This window comes from Tasmannia lanceolata, unplaced genomic scaffold (assembly GCF_043159265.1).
Source record: "Tasmannia lanceolata isolate RefF3 unplaced genomic scaffold, GAP_Taslan_0.1 ptg000008l, whole genome shotgun sequence".
Taxonomy (NCBI): domain Eukaryota; kingdom Viridiplantae; phylum Streptophyta; class Magnoliopsida; order Canellales; family Winteraceae; genus Tasmannia; species Tasmannia lanceolata.
The window spans coordinates 61,733,651-61,756,967 of record NW_027518685.1 but is presented as its reverse complement, the minus strand read 5'-3'; the positions used below and the strand labels follow the sequence as shown (position 1 = coordinate 61,756,967).

General features: G+C 41.7%; 1 protein-coding gene and 1 pseudogene across 2 annotated transcripts in view; one reads left to right on the top strand and one right to left on the bottom strand.

The window, feature by feature from the left end:
- CCS (copper chaperone for SOD1) overlaps window positions 1–17,845 on the top strand; it is a 33,044-nt gene extending 15,199 nt beyond the window's left edge. Inside the window, exon 6 of the mRNA XM_077389596.1 lies at window positions 17,440–17,845. Coding sequence (XP_077245711.1) covers window positions 17,440–17,697 — 258 coding nt within the window. The 3' untranslated portion in view covers window positions 17,698–17,845. The remainder of the gene's footprint in view (window positions 1–17,439) is intronic.
- Window positions 16,914–22,558, bottom strand: LOC143885428 (geraniol 8-hydroxylase-like; annotated as a pseudogene). Its single transcript, XR_013253269.1, has 2 exons — window positions 21,520–22,558; window positions 16,914–21,445 (listed from the first exon to the last, which is right to left on the bottom strand). The product of XR_013253269.1 is annotated as a geraniol 8-hydroxylase-like (transcript).
- Window positions 22,559–23,317: the final 759 nt, after the last annotated feature.

Below are 23,317 nucleotides of genomic sequence, written 5' to 3'. Positions count from 1 at the left end.
ATCTTTCAATCAACGAAACTTTTACCTATTCTCAACAATACGCAAATGGCCGGAAGGAATGGAGTCGCTTCTACACCAGTTGCTATTACCTGGGGTAGGAAGATTAACACATCCAGTCTGTCTTCCTCCACCAATGCTCCTACTGTTACTCTCACTAAGACGATGACGGGACTCTCACAACTCATGGACTACGTCAAAGGGCGACTGATGATGAAAGTTGTTTCTAGGCCAATGACTGAATCAGATCTCTCTGGATCCTCTACAAGTTTGAGGTCAAGTACCGGGTTGAGAATTATATCTACATATGCGTTCTCCTCATCTCAAGGAAGCTCTCCCATTTCTGTTCGACATGCGATGATGGTTGATGCCACCACACTCGAGGAGCTCGTCATCCGCATAGCTGAGCAACTTGAACTGTTTCACCATCTAATCACCAAACGTACCAGCATTTTTGCACGTCTCTACAAAGTGGGCAACTTGCTTTGGGTTACCCTTCCCTTCAAACTGTTGGAACTTGGGAGGTTGCCGGGTAGACATGCGCAACTCCTCGATGCGCTGCGAGTAAGGCTTTGTGTAAACCAATGAAGATTGAGGAGCTCCTCTGTATTTGGCACGGATGGTGTTTGTTGTCATGTTCTGGAGGTTTTGAATCGACAGCGAGGCCACGGGGGCATGAGGAACATTCAATGCAAGAATGTTCAAAGCAGGGTGGCGTGTACTCTCTTGCTGTTGGCGTTGTTGTTGTCTGGCACTAGAGGCCTCCACTTGCGGGGTTATTCTCGGCGGGTGGGGTGAATCTATTCTCGATCCCAGGTGGTGGCTCAACTCGAGCTTGTTCATGAGTTCGGCGATTTGAAGATCCTTTTCCTCGATCGCATTGTTGAGTTGTTCGAGTTGCTCGGCCATGCGGAGGACCTGCTCCTTGAGGGCATGGTTTTAAATTTCGGTTTCGGTGGAAAACGAAACGAAATTCACAGTGAGTCGGAAAAGTACCAAATTTCGCCGAAACGTTTCGGAAATTTCGGCCGAAACGTTTCGTTTCGGTAAAATTTCGGTGAAATTTCGGAAATCTCGGTGAAATTTCGGAAATTTCGGTGAAACGTTTCGGAAATTTCGGTGAAACGTTTCGGTGAAGTACAAAATTTCACCCGAAATTTCGGAAATTTCGGTGAAACGTTTCGGAAATTTCCTGAAATTTCGGTGAAATTTTTACAAGATTTCGTCCGAAATTTCGTACCGAAACCGAAACGTTTCGGTTTCGGTGATGACCGAAACCGAAACCGAAACCGAGATTTAAAACCTTGCTTGAGGGTGGTGGCGTCGACCATCATCTCATGTCGAATGGAGATGTGAGAGCTTCCTTGAGATGGGGAAAACACAGATGTAGATCATGTCCTCGATCCAGTACTTGACCTCGAACTTGTAGAGGATTCAAAGAGATCCGATTTGGTCCTTGGGCTAGAGACAACTTTCTTGATCGGTCTCCCTTTGACGTAGTTGACGGGCTCCATGTGTTTTGAGAGTCCTGCACTCCCGCTATCATCTTAGCACGCGTTTAGGGTCCAGTAGGAGCATTGTTGGAGGAAGATAGGCTGGATGCATTAATCTTCTTGCCCCTGGTCATAGCAACTGGTGTAGAAGCGGCTCCAATCCTTTCAGCCATTTGCTTATTGTTGAGAGTAGGTGAATGTTGCGTTAATCGAAAGATTAAAGGAGGAAGGTGTTCCACTAGGCGTGCCAGAAATTTTTCGACACAAATTCTGCGAAATCAAGATCACAGAACTCAGGGACAAATTACAAATAAGTTGGAATTAATAAAAGTGGTACAACTTTATGTAATCTTCTGATTAACGATCAATGTGGTGAAGGCAAGGACTTTCGCAGCGTATTTCTCGTTCCTCGGTGTTTGAAGATGCGTGAGTTTCACTTCGAACTTTGCGCTTTATCGGGTGTGAAGATGTGTGAATTCCCTCCGATGAAGGGCCTTATGTGTTGGCTTGATCTTCGTGGAAGATTTCATGTTCCTGATTGTTTTCTTGAATGTAGAGCTTTTCTTCTCTTGAGAGCTTCTCTGGATCCTTCTTCTTTGCCTTGCTTTTTTTTTTCTATCCCCTTGGTTTGGAAGAGAGACGAAATGACTATATATACAATCCTCCTCAAGCAATAACTACCCCCAACCGCTTTGCATAGTGGTGGAAGTGGTTGTGGGTCCCATTACTTTTCTTTTTTGAGTTTGGTGGTGGTGGGTTGTACCTGAATTGGTGGCCCTTAGGTTGCCTCTTAGTGGGCCTCTCATTTGGGCCAAAGTGGGACCATTTACATGTAAAACCCTTTTTATGGGTATAGGGCCCACTTAAGGAAATGTGGGTAATTTTGTTATGTAGCGTGGGCAATTTTTTTTTGATGTCCACAAATCCCCCCAAGGATGTGATGGTAGCCCACATATGTGGCGGGTTATGCTATCGCATCCTTGTGTTTTTTTGCGTAGAGAAAATTTAATTTTCTTTTTATTCACTTTCGAAAGTGTCCTATTCAAACTCAAATACTAGTCTTTGAGTTACTGTAGGAGTTAAAAAGGTAAGTCCTGTTTAAGAACCCAATGACCTCATTTCTTTCACCTTTATTCCTTTTTTGCCGAAATGGGTATTCTCGTGTGGAGAGAAGACTTCGACATATGTTCATGTGATCGAAGAACCATCCTGCCCAACATAAAAGAAATAAAAATGGTTAGTATCATTTTTTTTTGGTTTGATTTTCAAATTAGGAAGAGATTGTGAAATCTCTATGAGGGAAAACCGTGGACTCTTGACATGCCTTTTTTGACCCTTGTTTTGATCGCTGATCTCCCTCTCTCTCTCTCTCCCTCTCCCTCTCCCTCTCCTCTCTCTCCCTCTTATTATCTCTTGGGAGAGAGCAACAGAGAAGTCGTAGAAAACGAAAGAGTTGAGAGAGAAAGAAGGGTGGGGCAGAGAGAGGATGTACGAGAGTCTCCACCCCATTTCCACCTTTTTTCAAGTTCTTTTTTTACGAGTGAGAAGCTAGAGATGTGGGGAAGAGAGAGAGAGAGAGAGAGAGAGAGAGAGAGAGAGAGAAGACGGTTATAGAGAGTGGAATTTGTTGTTTTTTTTTCTTTTTTTGCCTCTTAATATTTTTGAAAACCAAGGACTCCATGCTAAAAGAGAGGAGAGGGAGTGGGAGGTATGAGTGCCCCGTGGGCACTCTACGGCTTCTTTCATCCCCCCTTTTGTTTTGTCTTGTCCTTCTCTTTTATTTTATTTGATGTGTGGAGAGAGAAGAGCAGAGAAAGGTGGAGAGTTAGTGAAAGAAGGGAGGAGATAATGATAATGATGTGAGAGGGAGACTTTTAGAGAGAGAAAGGGAGAGATGGGGAAGAGAGAGATGTGAGAGGGAGACTTTTAGAGAGAGAAAGGGAGAGATGGGGAAGAGAGAGATGTGAGAGGGTGAAAAGGTGAAAGGGAGAAAACGGGAGAGAGAAGGTGGTAGGAAGAGAAAGGAAGAGAGAGGGAGAAAATGTACATAATACATATGTGCGGCCTATTTAAAACACAATAACTCAATGAACTATAGTGATTTTGATGGGAAAAGACTCAAATACCCCCTATTACTTAAAAAGACTTAAAATAACAGTCTAAAAATTAAATAAAACTTTTTTAAAATGGACAATGAAATCGATTTTCTTAACTCCTAGATTATTCATTGCATTTTTGATGGCCCTCTTTAGACGATTCGACCGTGTAATTCAAGGACTCCAATCAGAGGCAATCAATCGAATGCGTTATTATCGGGAATAGGCCACTCCAGATCGAAGTACTACGGCGTCGTCATCACCTGAGGTCTTTTGGTACTGGGCAGATTTAGTCCTGAGAGTTCATCAGCTTTGATCTTTGCGTGCGTCAAAGACGGTTGTCCTTCCCAAGAGACTAAGAATTTCGGTATTTCAAACGATCATATCCTCTTATGAGCACAATCTGGATGTTAAAGTTAGGTTCAAAAAAAATAAAAATAAAAATAAAATCTTCAACGTTAAAAACAGTTGGTAGAGCAAACAATATCGTGTTTGATTTTGCATCTCCATCGGCTTCCTTCTATTCTGATCAAAGCTATTGTAAACTCTTTCTAACAACTCTTCTTTTCCAGGCAGGCTGATTAAAGATTGTCACCATCTTTTTCTTCATGTATGAGCTAAGTATCACCGGAACCAACTTTGTATGACGATAGTGGCTCCGGTCCATTGCTCTAATTTCGTGCTCTCCATAGAAGATACCAACATAGATTATTTTGGCACGAACTCCTGACTCTGTGCAATTTGTGGAGTCTCCAAGGCTAGAAGAGGAGTATGGAAATCTTGGTAAGTACGATTCATGCGATCTAATTGGTTGCAACTGGTTAAATTTGGCGTTTAAGCCTTCCAACAACTCATCTATTCAATCTTCATTGCATCTACACGACATGTCTCCCACTCTGAGCTCTGATTTCAAACTGATGTAGGGTGAGATCTATGGGATATCAGGGGTGAAAAAGATGGGTAAAAATTAGGGGTTTGGGTGATGCAAGACGATAAAAGGTTGGACGAATATTTCGCTCTGATACCAAATCTGATGTAGGACCATGGTTTTAAATTTCGCCGTTTCGGCCCAAATATTTCGTTTTGGCCGAAATATTTCGGTTTCGGTGGAAAACGAAACGAAATCCACATTGAGTCGGAAAAGTACCAAACTTCACCGAAACGTTTCGGAAATTTCGGCCGAAACGAAACGTTTCGGTGAAGTACAAAATTTCACCCGAAATTTCGGTGAAATGTTTTGGAAATTTTGGTGAAATTTTGGTTAGGTGAAATTTTTACAAGATTTCGTCTGAAATTTCATACCGAAACCGAAACGTTTCGGTTTCGCTGATGATCGAAACCGAAACCGAGATTTAAAACCTTGTGTAGGACCATTGCCTATGAGAAAGATTATGGACCCCAAATAGGACTTTTGGGTTGCTGTAGAGATATGCAGACACAATCTGAGAAGTTGTTGAAGGATGCCAGATGGTGTAGACTATGATGGTAGGGAATACGAGTGAAACAAATGTGTGAAAATGAAGGGTTTGGGCTCTAAAATAGGTGATTAGGTTGGGAAAATATTCATGCAATGTTTATGATAGGTTTGGAGGAGTGCATACATATGTCGGGAATGTTCGAACGGTTTTTTACGAGAATAAATGGCGCAAGAATCAAAGAATAATATGTAGAGATCAGGAAGGACAGAAAATAGAGAGGATTAAAGTAAGAAATTTAAAGAGAAAGATAAGATCTCAAATCACTCCAGATTTTTCCTAGGTGTCACCCGAGTTTTCAAAGCTTCGCACCTTGAAGAAGGTTGCTCTAGAATCCCACTAGCAATCTCGAGGCATCGCACCGAGGGAACCACATGCATTACACCAAGGGGTCAAGGCCTCACACATTGGAAAAATAGACTTCACATCCATGATTTGCAAGAAAGCAAGAAAAACTGATTTTCATTCATTCATCAATCCATCCTATTTTCTTCATAGCTAAAAGAAATGTGAATTGAGGATTACAATATATAATAAAAAGAAGAGAACTAGAAATTTCTAAAACCCGGAAACAAAAATCTAACATTTTTGGACAAAAATATCCTCTAATGACTTACCATGTGGTCCCTACTTAAAATTAATGTAATACATATGTGAGGCCTATTTAAAACACACTTAACCCAAAGAACTTAAGTGATTTTGGTGGGAAAAGACTCTAATACCCCCTATGATTTAAAAAGACTTAAATATCACTCTTAAAATTAAATAAAACTTTTTTAACATGAACAATGAAACTGGCTTTCTTAACTCATTGCCCATCATACTCCCTACTTCAGATGACTCGACGCTGTCGATTGTACCAGGCAGATTCAATCCTGAGAGTTCATCAGCTTTGATCTTTGCATGCATCGAATACAGTTGTCCTTTCCAACAGACTAAGTATTTCCATCGTTGTAAGTATTTCAATCGATCATATCCTCCGAGGAGCACAATCTGGATGTCTAAGTCAGGTTCAAAAAAAATCTTCAACCTTAAAAACAGTTGGTAGAGCAAACATCATCGTTTCTGATTTTTCATCACCATCTTCTTCCTTTGGCACTAATTGAAGCTCCTGCAAACTCTATCTAACAACTCTTCTTTTCCAGGCATGTTGATTAAAGATTTTCGCCATCTTTTTCCTCATGTGACATGTATGAGCTAATTATCGTCAAAACCAACTTAGTATGACGATAGTGGCTCCGGTCCGTTGCTCTAATTTCGTGCGCTCCATAGAAGGTATCAACAAAGATTGTTATGGCATGAACTCATGATTCTGTGCAATTTGTGTAGTCTCCAAGGCTAGAAGAGTGGCTTGAAAATCTTGGTAAGTACGATTCATCCGATCTAATTGGAACTGCAGCTGGTTAAATTTGGCGTTTAAGCCTTACAACAACTCATCTATTCTATCGGCGCTGCATCTACATGACATGTTTCCACTTTGAGCTATGATACCAAACTGATGTAGGATGGATCTATGGAAGGGACATTAGGGGTGAAAAAGATGAGTAAAAATTAGGGGTTTGGGTGATGTAGGGCGATCAAAGGCTGAATTAATATTTTGCTCTATAGGACCAATGATTATGGGAAAGATTTTAGACCTCGAAGAGGACTTTTAGGTTGGTTTATATATATGCAGACACAAGCCAGGAAGTTGTCAACGGATGTCAGAATGGTGTAGACTATGGTGGTAGTGAATATGAGTGAAACCGACGTGTGAAAATTAAGAGTTTGGGTTCTGAAATAGGTGATCAGGTTGTGGAAATATTCATACGATGTTTATGATAGGTTTGGAGGATTGCTGACATATACTGGGAAGGTTCAAATAAATGTTTTTATACAAGGATAAGCGGCGCAAGAATCAAAGAATAATATGTAGAGATCAATGATTGAAAATAAGAGGATTAAAGCAAGAAATATAAAGAGAAAGATCAGATCTCGAATCAGTCCAGAATTTTCCTAGGCATCACACCCAAGTTTTCAAAGCTTTGTACCTTGAAGAAGAAGGCTGTGCTAGAATCCGACAGCAATCTCGAGGCATCAAATCAAGGGAGGGGTCAAGGCCTTGCACATTGAAAATGTAGACTTCATGTCCATGATTTGCAAGAAGCAAGAAAAACTGATTTTCAGTCATTCATCAATCCATCCTATCTTCTTCATGGCTAAAAGAAAAGTGACTTGAGGTTTGCAATATATAATAAAAAAGAAGAGAACTAGAAAGTTCTAAAACCCTGAAACAAAAACCTAACGTCCATCTAAAAAAAAAACACTTATTGGACAAAAAATTTCTCCTACTACTTGCTCCTTACTTAAAATTCTCGTAATACATTTGTCTGGCCTATTTAAAACAAACATAACCCAAAAAACTTAAGGCTCTGTTCAGTTGTTCAGTTGCGTAGCAGAAATGGAAAAGAAACGGAAATGACGTGGCAGTAGGAAAAGGAAAGGAAAAGAAACAGCTAAGAAAGCAGCAGGAGTGTGCAGTCAGCTGTCAGAAAATGGAAAAGAAACAACTAAGGAAGCGCAGGAATGTACATTCAATTGCCAGGAAATGGAAAAGAAAATGCAGAGACTATAATATTTAGCACATTTAAAGTAACAGTTAAGCCATCATAGGCCCTACCTACGAGTCCACTAACACATAGACACTCAATAACTAAAGAAGCAAATTTTAAAAGTAGTAAAATGAACCCAACAACAGCCAATTAGACTCATGGTTGCACCGATGCCCCCGCTCGCGGCACTTCGTCTACCCTTTCCATTGCCACTTCCTCAACCCTTTCATTTCGAACAGGAGCAACCGTTTCTTATATTTGGCTCTCTATAAATATGCGTCGAGCTGTGATCGAGCCTCCGCCAATGTCGGATACGAACGAAAGGCTGCTCCTCTAAATCCGTTAACCTGCTCATGGCACTTTGACCAAGTATAGAATATCCCTTGCCTTCTGCCATTAAAGGCGACATAATAATTTTGTTTCCCCATACTCACTTGACAAAACGATAAGATATCACATCCAAAAATAATAATATAAAAAAGATGTCACATTAAACAATACTATAAAGTTAACAACTACCATCAAGAGTTATCTACTACCATCCAACAAGAAGTATCATTACATTTAGTACTAGAAACTAAAGCTGCCATCTAGGAAGCATGGGTACTCTCCTGGGGCTCCCGTACCCGTACCCGACACGTATGGGGTGCGGGTACGTTCGGGTACGTCCTGGGTACGTACCCCTATTTAAAAAGAAAAAAACCCAATTTTGGTCGTCAGGTGCATGTCGAGTGCGTTTAGGGTGCGTACCCACGCGTACCGGACACATCCTGCTTCTCTTATCTGGTTTAAATTCTCCCTGCTGCTTCTCTCCTCTTTTGTACTTAGTATTTACATGTAAACCATTCAAGTAAATGTCCATTTACTTAGGATTTACATGTAAATAATGGAATACCCCCCATTTGGATCTATTAAAAATAGTTTCAAGACCTAAATCTAAAAGGAAAAAAGTCAACTCTCCTGTTCTAGTACAAAATTCGAAGAAAAAGGGTCGGGTCAAAATTTTAACTTTCTTTATACTTCCAAATGGTGGGGTATTTTTCAAATTTTAAAAATTCATAAAATCTTTCATGTCCAAACATTATTAAATCCCAAAAGTTCAGTATAAAATATCTCATAATTTGGTCTCTAAAAATTATTCATCTTGTCAGGCACTGGTCAACACACTGGCGACATAATTTTTTCCAATGAATGATGTATTGATGCCTCATGTTATGAAATATGGAACTTAATCACTTATGAAATGAATAGTAATATTAGAATTTTCCATTTTGGTGATGTTATTGTTATTTGATTGCTCTCCAATTATTTTTTTTAATTTTTATAAATATATAATAAAATATTAAAATATATTATTATATTCGGCGTACCTGAACGTACCCGTACCCGGTTTTTTGGAAAATCACGTACCCATGTCGTGTCGTACCCACACCCCGTACCCATACCTGTGCTTCATAGGCTGCCATAAGAAGTTTAACTACTACCCTCTACCATCAGAATATAAGGATCATACCACCAAAAGTTTTTAGAACCATAACCCCCATGTTAAAAGTGCTTATAAAAACTAAAGTTCAGTGCAATTAAAAGATGGAAGAAAAGTTCAGTGCAACCATAACCCCCTTCGCCATCTTCTCCCTTCTCTCCATAGCCTCATGTACCCAACCCCTCCCTTATGAAACTCGCCATCTTTCTCTTCCTACGGATGTACGACCTCCTATCATCATCGTTAGATGAACAGATGCTCTTCAGAAGGATTCTTGGTAAGATACTCCGTGGTCCTCAGCAAGATCTCCTGGTTAAAGCCACCAACCCCTCTAACAGCCTCGCGAAGCTGCACGAGATAACCAGGGACACTCGTACCTGTAAGCGCATTGGCAACCTTGTCCATGCTTGCTGAAAGTCGCGACATGCTGTCCACTACTTCCCAGTCTGTCGACTTCTCTGTCGTCTGCTACCAACCCGCCTTAGTGGAGATGTCTCACTACCACCATTAATGGGATCTTCTATCAGAGATGGTGGTTGTTGAGACGTGGGGGTTTGCTCATCCATGAAGTTCTCCCCAATATCATCAAGACGTGGGGGTTGCTCATCCATGAAGTTTTCCCCAATATCATCATGATAGGAGGGTTGATGATCCATCAAGACGATCGTTCATCAATTGGTTCGTTAGTACCTGTTCTCTTCCCTCGGTAATACAACCAAAATAAGGCAGGAAACCCATCCCAATAACGGGAAGAATCTACATATGAGACATGCTTCAAATCATTTCCATACTAATTGGAATTGAACCTTACTCCATAAAGAAAATTTCAAGCAAAAGACACTTAATGTCTGGGTTTGCTCATCCACGAAGTTCTTCCCAATATCATCAAGACGTGGGGTTTGATGATCCATCTTCTCCCAACACTCACTATTTCTGATAGAAGATCCCATTAATGGTGGTAGTGAAACATCTCCACTAAGGCGGGTTGGTAGCAGACGACAGAGAAGTCGCCAGACTGGGGTAGTAGTGGACAGCATGTCGCGACTTTCAGCGAGCATGGACAAGGTTGCCTATGCGCTTACAGGGACGAGTGTCCCTGGTTATCTCGTGCAGCTTCGCGAGGCTGTTAGAGGGGTTGGTGGTTTAACCAGGAGATCTTACTGAGGACCACGGTGCATCTTACAAAAAATCCTTCCGAAGCGCATCTGTTCATCTTGTACGACGATGATGAGAGGAGGTCGTACATCCGTAGGAAGATGCCGTGTTTCATAAGGGAGGGGATGGGTACATGAGGCTATGGAGAGAAGGGAGAAGATGGCGATGTGGGTTATGGGTAGATGGTAGTAGTTAAACTTATTATAGTAGCTTTAGTTTCTAGTTCTAAATATAATGATACTTATCGTTGGATAGTGGTAGATAACTCTTGATGGTAGTAGTTTACTTTATAATATTATTTAATGTGACATCTTTGTTATCTTATTATTTTTAGATGTGATATCTTATCGTTTTGTCAGGTGAGCATGGGGAAATAAAAATATTATGTCGTCTGTAATGGCATAAGGCAGTGGATATTCTATACTTGGCCAGAGTGCCATGAGCAGGTTAACAGATTTAGCGGAGCAACCTTTCGTTCGTATCCGACGTTGGCGGAAGCTCAATCAGAGTTCGACGCATATTTGGAGAGAGCCAAATATAAGAAAACAGTTGCTTCTGTTCGAAGCAAAAGGGTTTTGGAAGTGCCAATGGAAAGGGTAGAGGAAGTGCTACGGGCGGAAGCATCGGTGCTACCATGGTCTCATTGGCTGTTGTTGGGTCCATTTTACTAGTTTTAAAATTTGCTTCTTAAGTTATTGAGTGTCTGTGGTAGTGGACTCGTAGGTAGGGCGTATGATGGCTTAACTGTTACTTTAAATGTGCTAAATACTATAGTCTAGTGCATTTTCTTTTCCATTTCCTGGCAACTGAATGCACATTCCTGCGCTTTCTTAGTTGTTTCTTTTCGGTTTCCTGGCAATTGAATGCGCACTCCTGCTTCGTTCTTAGCTGTTTCTTTTCCTTTCCTTTTTTTTACTGTCATGTCACTCCAGTTTCTTTTCCATTTCCGCTGCGCAACTAAATAGAGCCGAAAAAAGTCGGGGTTTTTTTTTTCGTAACACGCGTTATCGAGGAAAATATGTTGAATCCGATACTTTTGGTAGGATTTTGATTGGCGGAAATGGGGTCGACACGCGAGATTAAAAGGATTCTTCGTCTAGCTGACCGCACCATGGGGCTGGCCCATACACCCACTGCACGAGTTGAATACTACTTAGTAAAGTAGAAGGGCCAACCTGAGAGCGAGGCAAGCTGGGAACGGGCTGAGACATACGATTCGAAGACCAAGTCAGAGACTACTGGATGTCTCGCAGAGTGACTCTCAACAAGGACGTTGAGACTTTTCGATAAACAAAAAAAATGTTTTTAGGCTTCATCCGCCTTTACTAAAGATCAAGGGGTACACTTTGACTCCGGCTAAAAAGGGAAAGGTTTATTTCTTACGCTTTCCGCACGCTTTCGTTATCCCAGCAACAGAGCGACCATTTTGTGGCGTTTCCACGGAAAACACACCCCTTTTGCTTTCCGTCTCCGTCTCAGCGGCGCAACTGAACAGACCCTAAGTGATTTTGATAGGAAAAGACTCCAAGACTCCTTATGGCTTAAAAAGACTTGAATAACACTCTAAAAATTAAATAAAACTCTTTTAACATGAACAATGAACCCGATTTTCTTAACTCCTTGATTCGTCATTGCATTTTGGATGGCCCTCGCCACAAGCCTTCCCCATTGTCATGACCACAAACATGGAGGCGAATGAACTTCTGCTTCCATATTTTTAGAGAATTTTAGATGATGGATGTTGAGAGTAGAGAAAGAAGAGAAAGTGTGAGTTAGGGTAGAGCTCCTCCTCACTTATGTATTTATATATAAAGAGAAAAGTGTACAATGACTATAGTACCCTTAGGCACATATACAATTCTAACACTCCCCCTCAAGCTGGGATGTATATATCATACAATCCCAGCTTTGCTTTACTCAATGACCTGGTAAACACATCAGCTAGCTAATCCACTGATCGAGTGAAGGTAAGGCATATCTCGCCCTTTTGTATTCTCTAACGCATGAAATGACGGTCCACCTCTATATGCTTGGTTCTCTCATGAAAAACATAATTGGTAGCATTGTGAATAATAGCCTTATTGTCACAATAAAGCTGAGTTGGGGATGACGAAGAGAAACCAATCTTAGATAGGAGAGAGCGCAACCAGATCAGCTCTCCACTCGTATGTGACATGGCTTGATGTTTTGCTTCTACACTTGACTTGGTTACTATTTCTTGTTTCTTACTTCGCCATGACACTAAGTTACCCTCAACAAAGGTACAATATCCAGTGGTGGATCTCCTATCTGCCGGTGATCCTGCCCAATCTGCATTACAAAATATTTCCAACTTCTCATGCCCATGTCTCTTGAACAACAAGCCTCTCCCTAGAGCACCTTTCAAATACTTGATAATCTGAAGTACTGCTGCCCAGTGAGAGGTACGTGGTGAGCTCATAAACTGGCTGACTACCCGTACAACAAATGAGATGTCTAGACGAGTGACTGTGAGATATGTAAGTTTGCCAATCAACCTCCTCACCCGCCAGGATCCCTATTCTGGAAGAAGTTTGACATTCGGGTCCATAGGCACGGCAACAGATTTCAGCCTAAGAGAACCTGTCTCATCTACTAAGTCCAATACATACTTTCTTTGTGAAGGAGAAAGACCACTGCGAGAATAGGCCACCTCAATCCATCCATGGTGGAAAGCTCTTTCTGCTGGAAAATCTTCAACTTCTGTATGCCCACTGAATCACTCCCGGTAATGATAATATCATCCACATAAACCATGAGAAGAACATATTCGGCATTGGATTGATAGCTAAAGACGGAGTGATCAACCACACATTGTGTCATGCCAAAGCGCATAATAGCATCACTGAATCTCCCAAATCATGCTCTAGGAGATTGCTTTAGGCCACAGAGATTTTCGCAATCGGAAAACTGAGGAGGACATATCTCCCTAAGCAACATACCTAGGAGGTTGCTCCATATAAACCTCCTCAGCTAGGTCTCCATGCAGAAAGGCATTCTTGACATCAAACTGATAGAAGAGTCATCCTCGATTGACGACTAGGGAGATCAACACTCGAACAGAGGAAATTTTGGTGACCGAGGAGAATGTCTTGGTGTAGTCAACCCCAAATGTCTGTGTATATCCCTTGGCAACGAAGTGCGTCTGACGGCGCTCAACAACCCAACGACAGCGCACTGACTGAGCACCATGAGGTAGAGGGATCAAATCCCAAGTCTGATTGGGCTGAAGAGCGGCCATTTCAAGATCCATAGCAACGCATCAACTAGGATGAGCAAGGGCCTTGGACACAAACTCCGGCAAAGAAATAGAAGACAAGGAAGATACAAAGCTACAAACTAGAGGGGTGAGATGATCATAAGAAATGACAGAGGAAATGGGATGCTACGTGAACGAGTACGTGAAGCAGAGTCTATAGAAACATCATGAGTGGGAAGAATAAGTACCTTAGAGAGAGGGGCTGGTATCTCCTGCTGAGAAAACGATACCTCGGGCGGAGGGTGATGGACATCTGGCCTCGGACGTTGCTAATAGATCTTCGTAGTAGCTGGAGGAGAAGCCGCCAACACCGGCAAAGGTGTGGAAGGGGACGCAATAGAGTTAGGAAGACCGGGAAGGGGAAGAGGGATCGACGAATCAGGCACAACGTTTGATCGTTGTCATCTGTGTGAAGGAAGTCTCCACAGAAAGAGGAGAACTAAAGAAGGGAGTCGAAGGTGGAGTTGTCACGCTGACAGCAGGGACTGTGCTGACAGGAGGATCCATGATGACAGGAGGATCCGTGAATAGAGAGCTAGAAGGGGACTCTCAACCACAAGAACAACAGAGGAATAATAGGAGAAGGATCACTAGATGGGATAGCATACCGCGGCTCCGAGGGCGACCAATAGCCGAAGTAGACATAATCAAGAAGGAAGAGAAAGACCATCAAGAGGATCAGAGCCGTGGGGAGCAATAAAAAGAGGATCAAGATGATTTAGGTCATGAAGGGTTTAAAACTAAAAAAAAGTTAAGTGTGGGAAGAATGTAGGGATTTAGGAGGAAGGGTTGCGTCAAGGGCGAAAGAGCATGGGTGGAAAGAGGGTGGAGGTGGAGGATGGGTGGGGATGGAGGGAATACATCAATGGTTTAGGGGTTTAGGGGAGAGGCATGAGGGAGGGGGTTCCGGCGTCGGGAGTGGGTGAAGGGAGGGGGTGGCTTCCGGTGAGGGAGAATTGGCGTGGGGTGGAGGCGTCGGGAGAGGGGTTCTGGTGAGGTGGAGGCATCGGGAGAGGTGCTGGTGGAGGCGTGGGGTTTTGTTTAGGGCGTCGAGTCATGGGTGGAGGAAGAGGGTTAGGTTTAGGTTTTGGTTGGTGGAGAAGAAGGGTGTAGGAAGATTGGTCTTCCAATGATGGTCCCTAGGGCACCATAATCCTAGGGCTCTGATACCATGCTGAGAGTAGAGAAAGAAGAGAAGGTGTGAGTTAGGGTAGAGCTCCCCCCTACTTATGTATTTATATATAAAGAGAACAGAGTACAATGAGTCTAGGGCCCTTAGGCACATATACACTTCTAACAATGGAAAATTTCATAACTATTATAGTCAAGAAAACTCTGGTTAAATCCATCTATCTCTTGGCCTATGTTACTCAATACATTGAGAAAAATCATTTGTTAGAAACAATCCAAAGGAAATACCCATTTATACGTAATCAAAAGGGAAATTAAGTGTTTTACGGACTAAAAAGGAAGGGCGGTGGTGATATACTTATTTTCTAAAAAAGGGTGGCCCAGTGCACGAGTCTCCCACCATTGCGGGGTCTGGCGAGGGCTAGATGTACACAGGCTCACAGCCTTACCCCTACTCTGCAGAGAGGCTGTTTCCATGACTCGAACCCTGGACCACCAGGTCACAATGGAGCAACCTTACCGTTGCGCCAAGGCTCACCCTCGGATATACTTATTTTCTAATACTTAATTTTCTCTAATATTTTTATAAAAATATGCCCTCGACAATATAAAATATAAGAGCGCCTACTGTATAGTTATGTATTGATTAACTCTAGTTGCTTCTATTTATTATAATACCTGACTATTAGTCATTCTCTCCCTCTCTCTCTCTCTCTCTCTCTCTCTCTCTCTCTTGCATTTACATATCTTAGGTTAGTGCCCCTTAACATTACCCAAGATTTTTGAAATAATATGCCCCTGCACTTTGCATGGACATGAGACAGAGTGTGATCATTTTGTGTTCATGTCAATTAGTTAAACTTTCCCTCTTCATCTCTTTACATGTCTAAATCCTCCTCCTCTTTCTTGTTCGATGAACCGCCTTTCTCCCTTCCTAACCATGTTCTCTTGTCTTCCAACCGAAACCTTTTCCTTCCGGTGGCAAAGGATCTTTAGGGATTTCTTCACCATTGCAAATCATTATATCCAGGGGATTTTAGGGATTCTATGTTGAGATCATGGAGATTATTATTGGGGCGCTAGAGGATCAACAGCCCCTTGTCAGCTAGAAATGTGCAAGTTTGGAAATTTCGACTCCTAAGTTAGTGATTTTCAATCTAAATCAACATAGCTCCCTTTTTTATTAATAAATATTTTCCATGCAAAAAATCTAATGATGATCATTGTTTAAGTTACTAGAATTGTGCAAGTTTGGAAATTTCAACTCCCAAGTTAGGGATTTTTCAATCTAAATCAACAAGCTGTCCCCCGATCTTTGCCCTTTTTTATTAATAAATGTTTTCCATACAAAAAATATCGAAACCAACGTAGCATATGTATCAAATAGTCTCCTAATCACATTTTGCATAGTGGCATACCAATGTAGCATTATTGTCATGCTGACCAAACAAATTATTTCCATCTCTGACGAATCAACTATAAAAATTCTGAAAGGTAGAACTTGGTATCCTACCTATAAAAAGTTTTTTTTCTACGAAAGAACTTGGTATTCTGAAAGGCCAAAAAGAACACTTGGTATCCTAGCATATGTGTTCTTTGTTTTGTTAGCTGACTTTTTTCTGATTGTGAGTGTTCCTCATTCAATGCCCGTCCTGGTTGATGAGCTTTGAACGTGAATCTTTGAATTATTTTTGGCCTCCCATCTTCATAATTACATGATTATCTTCGATTGCCTTGTATTGTTTTTACATCGGTCACACTTAACTGAAGTGGTTATTATCAATGAAGTCCATGAAAATATGCTCGCATGATTTGGTGATAGTATTTTATTTAGAAGATAGGCTGAAGTTGATAGAAGTTTTTGGGTAACTAGATTATGTTCATTAAAATCTAATTAGATTGTATCCGTTAAAATCCAAAAGGAAAAATGTGCTTGGATTACGAGGAGCAATAAGATTTTAAGGAAGCAGGTCTTGTCATTCTTCTAAAACTTTTGCAGGTCTCAGATGTTACGAACCCATCTATGACCAACGTATTAACTTCGCTCAGTTTATTCCTTTCTTTTTTTTGTTGTTTCTGTGTGGGCTGAGACCTGAGTGTTGTAATTCCCTTTGCTCTTCTATATATTTTTTTACCATTCAAAAGAAAAAAAAAAAAAAGTTTAATGCCACCAGTAGCTCATTCTATTTCATGCTTAGTATGCAATGGTGTAATGGAAACGTAAGTCAATTCCACTAAACAAACAAACAGGCATGCACGCACTATTTACAAGAAAACATGTCTGATTGAGGTGACCCTTACTAGTTTATATGTTCCTTGTTTTCTATAACCGGTTTAGTGTTATTCTGTCTTTTCTCATGTGACTCGTGGTAAGTATCATAGTTAGCAAAACTCATGTTTTATTTGTTTGCCGTTTAATACTTTGTTTAAACCTTTTACGGTTACAAAAACTATGTTTTTTTTAGGAAAAGGATTTAAACATGTTTTAAATGTTTTAAATGCATTTTTTTGGCAAACTTTCCAACTTTACCCCCACTGTGTTTTTTAAATGACAATTTTAAATGCATTTTTTTGTTTTTCCTTTTTTTTTGTACGTTTTTTTTTGAACCAATACCATATTAAACTCGAATTCTTCGCGTCCCCTTTTTTTGCCAAATCACGTTCTGCTAACTATGGTAAGTACCAGTTAAGGAAAGTATTACAGAGATGTTTCCTGAGTGGAATTTTGTGATTTTGTTTAGCCACTTGGCGACCTGGGAACATTATCTGTCCAAGAGACTGGTGAAGCCTCCTTCAATGGCGTCAAACAGATGCTCAGAGTTTCTGATCTCATTGGCCGATCCATCGTGGTGTATGCAACTGAAGATAAATCGGACTCGGGCATTGCGGCTGCAGTCATAGCTAGAAGTGCAGGAGTTGGTGAAAACTACAAAAAGATCTGTACGTGCGATGGCACAACCATTTGGGAATCCAGTAACACCAACTTTGCCAAGAGCTAGGTCCAACCATCATATGTATAACCAGTACAAATGAGTGTTTGTGTGGGTTTTTATATTGCTTTTCCTTTCTTCAATACCACTGGTTATGTAAGAAACAACTGTAACAGCAACATTCCATCTAATAAAAGAGAAAGACGTTCAGTACCAAGATTTTCCAGGAAGCATTGTTTATTGTTGTTGAAACATCTGAACTGAAATATCTTTCCAAAACATCTGAATCTCATCGAAACACCGAAGAAATGGTTTATATTGATGGAAGCCATGTGATTGCTACATCACTCCATATCAAAGCTCTGAAATCCGGTGATGATTGTTGAAGGTCACCATTTTTTGCTTGTGAAGTGAGGCATGTTTGGCTCAACTGCAACAGTGGCACCTTTGAATGGAGAAACTGTAGCATGATATGTCGAAGTGGGAGGGCTGACATTTGTGACAGTCCTTTGTATGAACAACATAGTAAGTAGAGGGTCGGTCTTGAAATACATCTGAGATATCCGGCAAGTTAAGATACCCTGGAGATCTGTGTACCTTTTGCCAGGATTGATTTGAAGATTTTGTATTGATCTTCAACTGCAATGGTGTTAGTTTTTGTGAGCAGAGTAAATTGAGTTAACCTTTCACCACCATGTCTTAAACCAAGCCAGAGTCCAAAGCTTTTGATGGCGTTGGATCAAAACTGCTCGAATTCCTGCCCATATAAATCAGTGGTTAATGCTCGTGTTGGTTTGACCGGTGCCTCCTGCCTTTGTAGAGTAATACATCTGTTAGAATTTGTCGACTGCCTAGTTTCATGGCAGAAGGGAAATCCCCATTGATGGGGCTGTCACCTACTGTGGCTGCTAGTGAGAAACTATCCATGGGGCTCTCACTGATAGTCCCAGTAAAAAGCTTTATAGCCACAGTAGAAGATCTTGGGCACCGATGATCTTTCTATTTCAGTTGTCTCTAGTGATCTCTTGGCCAGTCTCACAGGTGCCTTTCCGAAGAGTTGGAGGCAGTGTCATGCCCCCTATCTTTAAAGCTCAGGCATTCCTGCCATATGCCATAACATCATGGTCAGATAGTGCATTAGACTAGACACCAGTGACTTCAGGTTCAAGACGAAGGGGCTCGGGGCTCCCTGTCGTGTGGAGATTGTAATGTCTGGATATATGGCCAGAACACCATGGCTGTTCTCCAAACTCTCAGCTTCTTCTTCGCTGAACTTCGAGCCGAAACCATGGAAAGTGGTTTCACAGCTACAAAGTTGTCATTGGTTTCAGGTTCGTTTGTTACTGAATTTATGGACTCTAGTATCTCTGATTTGGCCATATGGATGATGTATGTCTTCCTTGGAGGTGGGATTGTAGAGATGCAAAAGGCCACTGTTAAACAATATATTATGAAGGAGAAGGAAATGGTTGGAGGAGGAGATGAAGGGTGGTCGGAGGAGTGGCAGTGCTACTACTTCTCCTACCACAATTTTAGATGGAGGCAAAAATGAAGAAGGTTCTCGCAGGTTAAAGCAGAACCGAAACCATCCTCTGTAACGTTTTCTGGGAAGGGGAAGAGTTCCAATAGGAATATTAAACTACGGAATAGTCCTGGTGGTTGGTTTTGTTCCCCCTGTAAATCTTTTAATTTTAGGTGGCGGGATTAGTGCCGTTGGTGTCAACGGTATGAAAATCCCTCAAAATGGGTTGCCCGTGTTAGTTTAGAGCCTAGCATGGAGGCTAACTGTGAGGTAGACGGTCGATGGCCTAATTCGGGTAAAATCCACCTTCTTGAGGGTAAAGATAGCCCAACTCTTTCCATTTCCGGCAAGGAAGTGCTTACTCGTAATGACACCCTAAAAGCTTGTCTTATAGGAAAAAAGAAAGACAGATGCATGTCTCTGGAGGACCTCTGGATTTGGGCACAAAAATTTTGGGAGTTTTCATCCTTACATTGCCCTTGTACCTTAGCGGAGGACGAGATCCTCTTTATGTTTGAATCTGAAGCCCAGGCATCAAAAATTTCTTTCTATGGGATCTGAAGCCCTAGGTAATCATTTGGTTTCTCTCTCACCATGGAATAGGGAGTTCCTTCTAGGTGAGGAAGCTCTTTGGGTTAATTTTTATGGCATCCCTTTGCATGCATGGGTTGTTTAAACGGTGGAAGCTATAGGGAGTATTTAGTAAAGTATTGGAAACCAAAATGGAAGGTAACCACTAGCATTGTATGAGTTTTGTCTCCGCCAAAATTCTGGCCCTCGGTGGCTTTTCCATGGTTCTTGTGTTAGAATTAGAATCCTTGATAAGGTTTACTCCATTGGGATTGATCTTCAAAAACAACACAATAATAAAAGTGGTGTTTCGGAGTACTCTAGTTCCTTGGGATGTGCCGGTATGGGCATTATACCGCCGTCTGGGGGTTCCCCGCCGATTGAGGACTGGCCTCTTGGTGAGCCGTTGGTTCCCCTGTTTAATTCAAATTTCAAATCCAAGGATGGTGCTGAGAAAAAGCTTGAGAAAGGTGTAAAGAGGCCTGCAGTTAGGAGCGTTGGTCAGTCTTGTCTGCCCCTGGTGGGGCTAGAGAAGAGTAAGCCTTTTGACTCTGTTACCCCTAGAAAGAAAGTTGCTTGGTCGGACCTTCCCAATAAGGATAGAAATAAAGGTTCCCTCCAAAAGTAAGGAATACCTTCGTTCCCCGAGCCTCTTGCCGCTTTAATCATTGCCTAAATCTTAATGCTAGGCGACAAGATCAGGAAATAACCTCCTCGATCGCATTGTTGAGAAACTCTTGGATGCATCTTTGGTAGGGTGAAGAAAGAAAAATAGTAGACTTTCAAATCCCCTCAAATTTTATTCCCGGTCGCCCAGGGTAGGTTTTGTTTCTGGCTGGATTATTATTACTAGTTTTTCCAGTTAGTAGTTAGTAGCCTTTGGGTTTGGGGGGCCTCCTTTTTCTTTTGTAGTCATGAGGCCTTGGAAGCTAAGATTTTAGCCGAAATGGATATTCAGGGTGAGTTTTGCGAATTTTCCTCCTATTCTGGTGATCGAAATATTGGTTTTCCCTTGGGGTCTTTGGTGCTACGGAAGGTCATGTAGCAGTTGAGAAAGATGAATGTTGAGGAAGAGATGGCCTTGTTGGGAGAACACCTTCGGTAGCAATGGACGGATTTCTTGAACTAGGAATCTTACATGGCTTAGCCTCTGTGGGGCATTAGGGTGGTGGGTATCCAGAGTCGGAGGAATTGCTCATAATCATGCTGGGTTTCTTGATCCTTCATGATTATAGCGAAAGGGAGTGTGCATTTTAGGTTTGTCATCCAAAGATACAAATTGAATGACTATGACCATTGGGTAATGTAAAGGAAAGGAAGGAGTTTAGTGAAGGTTTATTTTGGATGCAGTAGGAGATGAAGATCTCGAAAGGGAAGTGATATAGCGATTTTGCATGGTGGGAGTGCATGGAAGTATTCACCTATCTGCAGCGGTTTGACACGGAAGATTTTGTTTGGTTTTACTAGCCAAGGAGTATGCTCATGGCCACCCTTAATTGATTCTATGCAGTGCAAGTTGGGAGCTCTGGTTCGCAAGGTTTCCTTCACCACAGCTTGTAGATAAGGGAGACGAGCTATATCCGATTCTTCCACCTGCTGCTCTAAGCTGATGGTTTGTAAGAGCTCGCACCGAGCCTTTGCCATGGCATGTGGGTTACGGAGCAACTCGGCCATCACAAATTCTATGGTGCTTGAGCTAGTTTCAGTCCCCGCGCCAAATATATCCTGCTGAATAAATCTGTGGTTAGGGAGTGTTCTTAGGGTGCTTAAATTGGCCAGCAATGGAATGAAAAACGTACCACAAGTAGAGCTTTGATATCAAACTTGCCATCATCATTTTCCTTGTGGTCGAGAAGTGCGTCAAGAAAATCATTCATCCTCGGAGAGTTAGATGAGGCTCTATATAGTAGACGCTCTTCAATCAATCCATTGAAAAACGCATGGAGTTTCTTAAGATGACCCGTCATTCGTCGCTTTATCCCTTGCAAATCCATCGGCCTAATTAACGGGAAGTAGTCAGAAAAATTAGGCCTTCCCTGTTCCATAATTTTCCAAACTAGATCCTTGAATTCTTGTGCAGATTCTGAGTCCGGATCAACCAAATCAACAGAGAAGGTTGTGTTGGATAACAAATTAAGCGTACAATTGAAAGCTGCTTGACCGATATCCACCACTCGTCCTGTCATGCAATTCTTGCGTATGCGAGCTACGAGCTGTTGCACCAGAGCGTCTAAGCCCTTGGTTTGAATCCAGCCTTTGGGTGTTGAAAATCTGCATGTCGCTCTTCATCCGCAGCTTTCTCCAATGAGAATTTGGCTGTAGCCATACCATTGATGCCTCGTTGTAGTGAAGTGCTTGGACTGCATCTAAGACAGTTCGACCCGCACATGCCTTGTCGTTCTTCTGGAGGATCTCTTTGGCCATGGTGGAAGAGGAAACAACAATCGTGGTTATATGACCAAGCCGGAGAGTCATTAGAGGACCATATGTCTTGGCCAGCTCGGCGAGTGACTCGTTGGGTTTGTCACCGAGTTTGAAGAGGTTCCCAACGATAGGGAGAGGAGCAGGGCCTGGTGGGAGCTTCCCTTTACCAGACTGCTTTTTTGCAAGAAGAAGATGGAGAACATGGATGAATGAAAACAGAAATGAGATCCATAACAGTAAACCTGAGTAATCCATTCTCTCTTTTTGTCTCTCCTCTCTCTCCCCTAGATGAGTCTTCTATTCCTCCTAGTAGACAATCTCTCTTTCTCTTCCTTTTTCAATGATGCCTTCCATTGAAATATGGACCTCGAACATCATTCATATAGGAAACGAGACGCAGCCATGTTAGGTTGGCTTATTTGATTCGCTGATTCATGCTGAAAAGACAGGAACGAAGACTTGTGGTTGCCGTTCCATGAACCAACCTAATTGCTTACATTAGTCCCCATCATAGTTAGTTAATCGAAAAACATGCCAAAGACGTATCTCGTTGAGAAAGACAAATATCAATTGTTAGTTTCCCATTGCACCATTGCACCACGACCACGACTCTTGCTAAATTAGGACTCTTGATTATGAGTCATCTTTAGTTAGCCTTGAACTCCTTTTTGGAAAAGTTGTCTTAACACCCCCAAACGACTGGGTGAGTCAATATGGGCCACCCTGCCTTGTATGGATTGGAAGAAAAACATTTCTGATAGAAATTTTTTTCTTGGGACAATTTTTTCTTTCTATAATTTAGAGGAGAATGATATAATTATGATTAATATAGAGGGATATAATCATAAATTGAAGTTTCCTCTAAATATGTGAACAGGGCTAGTTCAAATTATCTAATTTTTTTGTGTAAAAAATGTAGGAAATTTTATCAATATTTTTCCTTTCCATACTCTTCTAACAAATTCTTGCAATCCAAAGAGGGCCTAATGGAAACAAAGTTTGAAGAGGAGGAAAAAGAGATTTTAAGCGGAAGCGTGAGAGGCAGATGATATGCAGATGATATTTAGGCATGTTGACGCAGGGAGCGTGAGAGGCAACATCAAGATGGAGATCAACACAAGAAGCGACTAAAATAATCTCGTGGGGCCTTGAAAACCCATGCCATGCCACGGT